Source organism: Oncorhynchus tshawytscha, linkage group LG13 (assembly GCF_018296145.1).
Source record: "Oncorhynchus tshawytscha isolate Ot180627B linkage group LG13, Otsh_v2.0, whole genome shotgun sequence".
Classification (NCBI taxonomy): Eukaryota; Metazoa; Chordata; class Actinopteri; order Salmoniformes; family Salmonidae; genus Oncorhynchus; species Oncorhynchus tshawytscha.
This window is the reverse complement of record NC_056441.1, coordinates 17,052,934-17,060,453: the sequence shown is the minus strand read 5'-3', so window position 1 is coordinate 17,060,453 and position 7,520 is coordinate 17,052,934. Positions and strand designations below refer to the sequence as shown.

General features: G+C 41.4%; 1 protein-coding gene across 1 annotated transcript; it reads left to right on the top strand.

The window, feature by feature from the left end:
• Positions 1-1,125: 1,125 nt before the first annotated feature.
• On the top strand, positions 1,126-1,497 carry LOC121839020 (potassium voltage-gated channel subfamily H member 8-like). The gene has a single exon (XM_042295035.1). It carries the CDS (start codon positions 1,126-1,128, stop codon positions 1,495-1,497), a length of 372 nt encoding a protein of 123 aa, XP_042150969.1.
• Positions 1,498-7,520: the final 6,023 nt, after the last annotated feature.

The window sequence follows — 7,520 nt, the reverse complement described above, 5'->3', positions numbered from 1 at the left end:
TCTGTTCTAACTCTCAGACCAGCGTCTGTCTGCTAATGTCTGTTCTAACTCTCAGACCAGCATCTGTCTGCTAGTGTCTGTTCTAACTCTCAGACCAGCATCTGTCTGCTAGTGTCTGTTCTAACTCTCAGACCAGCGTCTGTCTGTTAGTGTCTGTTCTAACTCTCAGACCAGCGTCTGTCTGCTAGTGTCTGTTCTAACTCTCAGACCAGCGTCTGTCTGCTAGTGTCTGTTCTAACTCTCAGACCAGCGTCTGTCTGTTAGTGTCTGTTCTAACTCTCAGACCAGCGTCTGTCTGCTAGTGTCTGTTCTAACTCTCAGACCAGTGTCTGTCTGCTAGTGTCTGTTCTAACTCTCAGACCAGCGTCTGTCTGCTAGTGTCTGTTCTAACTCTCAGACCAGCGTCTGTCTGTTAGTGTCTGTTCTAACTCTCAGACCAGCGTCTGTCTGCTAGTGTCTGTTCTAACTCTCAGACCAGTGTCTGTCTGCTAGTGTCTGTTCTAACTCTCAGACCAGCGTCTGTCTGCTAGTGTCTGTTCTAACTCTCAGACCAGCGTCTGTCTGCTAGTGTCTGCTTTAGATTGGGGAAACAGGTGTGTCACTCTGTGAGCAATTTGTCACGTTAATGGCTCAATTAAGCTCCAAGCAACAAGAGAAAGGCAGCATCCCAAATGACACCCTATTCCCTATATAGTGCACTACTTAGTATAGTGCACTACTACTTTGACTAGAGTCCTATGGGTGAATAGCGTGCCATTTGGGATATAGCTGAAATCAGCAGACACCCAGGCCCCTGAGGACGGGAGTTGCACAACCCTAAACAACAATATCTGCTGTGTTAGTTTCTACTCTCATACACTATCCACAGTGACCTAGACCCCCATTCTCACCCTCATACATATTAATTACCTTGATTCCTTGTCTTGTTTTGACAAGACAACAACTTTTCCCTGCTATCGGAGTAGCCCAAATTCACATAGTTATCGGTAAAAGTCTATTCCAAATATTCCTTGTCTTACTCTTACCAAACAACTTTATCCTGGCCTAACTTACATCATCACTGTCTAAACCAGGGTTGTATTCACTACCTGAACGTGCCAAAATGTTTTGCTACGGTTTGCACTAATGAATGCGACCCTGTATTCTTTATCTTTGATTCCACCAGACAGCAACTTCATCCTGGCTAATGCCCAGGTGTCCAAGGCCCAAGGCTTCCCCATTGTCTACTGTTCAGATGGCTTCTGTGAGCTCACAGGCTTCTCCCGCACTGAAGTCATGCAGAAGAGCTGTGCCTGTAAGTTCCTGTACGGCCCAGAGAGCAGCGAGACGATCATCCTCAGCATCGACGAAGCCCTGGACGAACGCAAGGAGTTTAAGGAAGAGATCATGTTCTACAAGAAGACAGGTAAGGAAAGGTGTGTGTGTGTTGAAGTCTGCTACAGTTGGACTCCACTACTCATCTCCTTCTGCACTGATCTGAAGACTCAGGAAAGGTAAAAACAAGAATATGCTCTCACTTGTTCAGTCCTTTCACATCAATATTTTAGAATCACTTACATACCACCATCAAGATTAGTTGCTCAGATACTTTTCAGGCAAAGGTTACTTGGACACTTATTTGACATGTGCATTAAAGGTCTAATAACATGTGGAAATCTTACAGAATGGACCTTTAAGTGATGGGCAAAGGGCTATTTCTGCAGTGTTCCTATTTAGACCAGTATAGATGGATGGAGGGAGGAAGGGCCCTGTGGTCATTACTTAACACACACATGAAACTTTAATAACACTCAGATCGGGTTGCAGCTCTATCTCTCTCTCTTTCTCTCTCTGTCTGTCTATCTGTCTCCCTCCCTCTCTCACTCTCTTTATTTCTCTCTCTCCCCTCATTACCTTCTCAGATTCTCCCCATTCTCTCACTTACTTTCCCTCTCATTCCCTCTCTCATTCTATCTCTCATTCCCTCTAAACTGAATCATGACAGGTGGAAAAGTAAATGTAGGTTTCCCTCTGTCTTTGCCTGTGAGAGGGAGTGCTGCAACTGTTCATACACAACCAGAGGCAGGGTTTTCTGTGTGTTTCATGGTGAAGATCTTTCTCTTAGGGAGAAACAGAGACAATTGTGATTGAGACGTTACCCGCTGGGAGATTTAAAGGAGAGGGAGAGAGAGAGAGAGAGAGAGAGAGAGAGAGAGAGAGAGAGCAATCGAGCTCAGCAGGAATCTCATTTTACATACTACATACATTACATGCTATTCATATTTCATACAGTTCATTACATACTATTCATACTACATACAGTACATTACATTCTATTCATACTACATACAGTACATTACATACTATTCATATTACATACAGTACATTGCATACAATTCATACTACATACAGTACATTACATTACATACTCTTCATACTACATACAGTACATTATAAACTAGAGGTCGGCCGATTAATCGTAATGGCCGATTAATTAGGGCCGATTTCAAGTTTTCATAACAATCGGAAATCGGTATTTTTGGACACAGATTTTTTTTTTACACCTTTATTTCATCTTTATTTAACTAGGCAAGTCAGTTAGGAACACATTCTTATTTTCAATGACGGCCTAGGAACAGTGGGTTAACTGCCTCGTTCAGGGGCAGAACGACAGATTCTCACCTTGTCAGCTCAAGGGATCCAATCTTGCAACCTTACAGTTAACTAGTCCAACGCAATAACGACCTGCCTCTTGTTGCACTCCACGAGGAGCCTGCCTGTTACGCTAATGCAGTAAGCCAAGGTAAGTTGCTAGCTAGCAATAAACTTATCTTATAAAAAACTATCAATCAATCATAATAACGAGGGAAATAAGTATTTGACCCATCTGCAAAACATGACTTAGTACTTGGTGGCAAAACCCTTGTTGGCAATCACAGAGGTCAGACGTTTCTTGTAGTTGGCCACCAGGTTTGCACACATCTCAGGAGGGATTTTGTCCCACTCCTCTTTGCAGATCTTCTCCAAGTCATTAAGGTTTCGAGGCTGACGTTTGGCAACTCAAACCTTCAGCTCCCTCCACAGATTTTCTATGGGATTAAGGTCTGGATACTGGCTAGGCCACTCCAGGTCCTCAATGTGCTTCTTCTTGAGCCACTCCTTTGCTGCCTTGGCCGTGTGTTTTGGGTCATTGTCATGCTGGAATACCCATCCACGACCCATTTTCAATGCCCTGGCTGAGGGAAGGAGGTTCCCACCCAAGATTTGACGGTACATGGCCCTGTCCATCGCCCCTTTGATGCAGTGAAGTTGTCCTGTCCCCTTAGCAGAAAAACACCCCCAAAGCATAATGTTTCCACCTCCATGTTTGACAGTGGGGATGGTGTTCTTGGTGTCATAGGCAGCATTCCTCCTCCTCCAAACACGGCGAGTTGAGTTGATGCCAAAGAACTCCATTTTGATCTCATCTGACCACAACACTTTCACCCAGTTGTCCTCTGAATCATTCAGATGTTCATTGGCAAACTTTAGATGGGCATGTATATGTGCTTTCTTGAGCAGGGGGACCTTGCGGGCGCTGCAGGATTTCAGTCCTTCATGGCGTAGTGCATTACATTACCAATTGTTTTCTTGGTGACTCTGGTCCCAGCTGCCTTGAGATCATTGACAAGATCCTCCCGTGTAGTTCTGGGCTGATTCCTCACCGTTCTCATGATCATTGCAACTCCACGAGGTGAGATCTTGCATGGAGCCACAGGCTGAGGGAGATTGACAGTTCTTTTGTGTTTCTTCCATTTGCGAATAATCACACCAACTGTTGTCACCTTCTCACCAAGCTGCTTGGCGATGGTCTTGTAGCCCATTCCAGCCTTGTGTAGGTCTACAATCTTGTCCATGACATTAGAGAGCTCTTTGGTCTTGGAGAGTGGAGAGTTTGGAATCTGATTGATTGATTGCTTCTGTGGACAGGTGTCTTTTATACAGGTAACAAACTGAGATTAGGAGCACTCCCTTTAAGAGTGTGCTCCTAATCTCAGCTCGTTACCTGTATAAAAGACACCTGTCCACAGAAGCAATCAATCAATCAGATTCCAAACTCTCCACTCTCCAAGACCACTCCCTTTAAGAGTGTGCTCCTAATCTCAGCTCGTTACCTGTATAAAAGACACCTGGGAGCCAGAAATCTTTCTGATTGAGAGGGGGTCAAATACTTATTTCCCTCATTAAAATGCAAATCAATTTATAACATTTTTGACATGTTTTTTTGGATTTTTTTGTTGTTGTTCTGTCTCTCACTGTTCAAATAAACCTACCATTAAAATTATAGACTGATCATTTCTTTGTCAGTGGGCAAACGTACAAAATCAGCAGGGGATCAAATACTTTTTTCCCTCACTGTAAGTCTATGCTAGGTAAAGCTCCGCCTTATCACAGCTCACTGGTCACGTTTTTATTTACTTTTCTGCTCTTTTGCACACCAGTATTTCTACTTGCACATCATCATCTGCTCATCTATCACTCCAGTGTTAATCTGCTAAATTGTAATTACTTCGCTACTATGGCCTATTTATTGGCTTACCTCCTCACGCCATTTGCACACACTGTATATAGACTTTATTTTTTTTATATTGTGTTATTGACTGTACGCTTGTTTATTCTATGTGTAACTCTGTGTTGTTGTTTGTGTCGCACTGCTTTGCTTTATCTTGGTCAGGTCGCAGTTGTAAATGAGAACTTGTTCTCAACTAGCTTACCTGGTTAAATAAAGGTGATTTAAAAAAATAAAAAATAAGGGACATTACATACAATCCATACTACATACAGTACATTACATACTATTCATATTACATACAGTACATTACATACTATTCATACTACATACTGTACATTACATACTATTCATATTACATAAAGTACATTACATACTATTCATATTACATACCGTACATTACATACTATTCATACTACATACAGTACATTACATACTGTACATTACATACTATTCATACTACATACAGTACATTACATACTATTCATATTACATACAATACATTACATACTATTCATATTACATACTGTACATTACATACTATTCATATTACATACAGTACATTACATACTATTCATATTACATACTGTACATTACATACTATTCATATTACATACAGTACATTACATACTATTCATATTACATACAGTACATTACATACTATTCATACTACATACAGTACATTACATACTATTCTTGACAGAGAGCACGTTCATAAAGTCTAAAGCACACAGACTAACATATTTTATACACTTCACACACACACATGCCCACACTTACACACTAGACTACACACATATACAATATTCACCTCAATTCTGAGATTTACCATTATTTACCAAGATTGCATCATTCTTACAGAGATCCCCTGACTTAGATATTGCGGGACGGTTGAGCTAACGTAGGCTAATGCGATTAGCATGAGGTTGTAAGTAACAAGAACATTTCCCAGGACATAGACATATCTAATATTGGCAGAAATCTTAAATTCTTGTTAATCTAACTGCACTGTCCAATTTAGAGTAACTATTACAGTGAAATAATACCATGCTATTATTTGAGGAGAGTGCACAGTTTTGAACATGAAAAGTTATTAATAAACAAATTTGGCACATTTGGGCAGTCTTGAAACAAAATGTTGAACCGAAATACAATGGTTCATTGGATCAGGATTTGGGTATGTCATTTTAGGTGAAAATTGAAAAAAAGAGGCCAATCTTAAACGGTCCTTGGGGCATAGTGTGCCTGGGGAATAGTGTGCAAGAACACACAGATACACCTACAGAACTCCTGCTAGGGTTTTAGGGAATGTGTGTTTGACTGCTTTCATGCATCTTTATTATACTGTACATATCTGCATGCTTCAAAGAATAATCTGTTGTCTGTATTACATAACTTGATTTGTAATATGATTAAAATGTGTTTTGATGTGTAATGTGATTATAATGTGTTTTGATGTGTAATATGATTATAATGTGTTTTGATGTGTAATGTGATGATAATGTGTTTTGATTTGTAATGTGATTAAAATGTGTTTTGATGTGTAATGTGATTATAATGTGCCTTGATTTGTAATGTGATTATAATGTGCCTTGATTTGTAATGTGATTATAATGTGCCTTGATTTGTAATGTGATTCTAATGTGTTTTGACTGTATTAGATGTGATTATAACATGTGTTGTGCAGCGTATGATACAACGTTTTGAAGCTCTGAATCTGTATTTACATAAAAAGTATTTAAAAAACTGCCAAAAACATTAGATCAACTAATCAGATGTTGAGCCTTATTTCAGATGATTGGTCACATGTACAGTAGCATGTCTATACTGTAGTGTGGCTCTGGGGTGAAGTTTCCCTTGGGTACAGATCTAGGATCAGCTTCCCCCAAGCCTAACCTTAACCATTACTGGGGAAAATGCTAAACTGACTCAAGATCAGCATCTAGGGGCAACTTCACCCTACTCCACTGTATGTGTATCATGTGCATAACGTGTGTGTGTGTGTGTGTGTGTGTGTGTGTGTGTGTGTGTGTGTGTGTGTGTGTGTACTGCAGCATCGTTGTTCTGGTGCCTGCTGGAAATTGTCCCCATTAAGAATGAGAAGGGAGACGTGGTGCTCTTCCTGGCTTCATATAAAGACATCACAGACACCAAGGCCAAGGCCATGCCAGAGGACAGGCGAGAAGGTCAGTGTGTGTGTGTGTGGGTGTGTGCGCACATGCATTTGTGGTGCTTGCGCGCGTGTGTGTGTATCTGTAGTCAATAATGTTTTTGCTCATTCCTCACCTCCTCCCCTCACGGCTCGGTGTCTAATTACTTTCATTACTGTACATTCCAACAAAACAACAAACAAAAACATGGTTTATTTTTATTCACGTAATGATGTACTTTTTACACAAAGAAAAAGCCTGATGCTGCACATGCTTTAGGAGAGATAAAAGCGGGGAGTAATGACTGGATTGTACATGTTATTCTATATTGCATCTGCATGTTCATTGTTCAACAATTAGCATTGTAAATGTTGTCAGCATCAGTACTGAGATAACAGAAAACACAGCTCTGAAGAAGTGTGTGGTTTTGTCAGTATTGCAAAAGCAATACACAGATCATCTGAGTCCAGGCAAGGGAAACCCATCTTAACACCCACATTCGCACGCACACACGCACACACACACACACACACACACACCTTCAGGCAGATTGGATTTTGTGTGCCGAACAGGGGACCCCAATCTCTGTGTCGTCAACAACCCCTCCCTCTCTTGCTCCCTTGTTCCCATCTTCGCTCCCTTTGCATTTGTCTCTCTTTCTCTCTTTACCTACCTACCTACCTCTCTGTCCCTCTCCCCCTCCCCATCTCTCTCTACCAACCTCTTTGCCCCTCCCTCCCTCCATCTCTTCCTACCTACCTCTTTGTCCTTCTCACCCCTCCCTCCCTCCCTCCCCATCTCTCCCTACCTACCTCTCTATCCCTCCCTCCCCATCTTTCCCT

Bases quoted from the DNA above. Each gene is read 5' to 3' on its own strand.
- LOC121839020 (XM_042295035.1), top strand. From the start codon at position 1,126: ATGAATGCGACCCTGTATTCTTTATCTTTGATTCCACCAGACAGCAAC.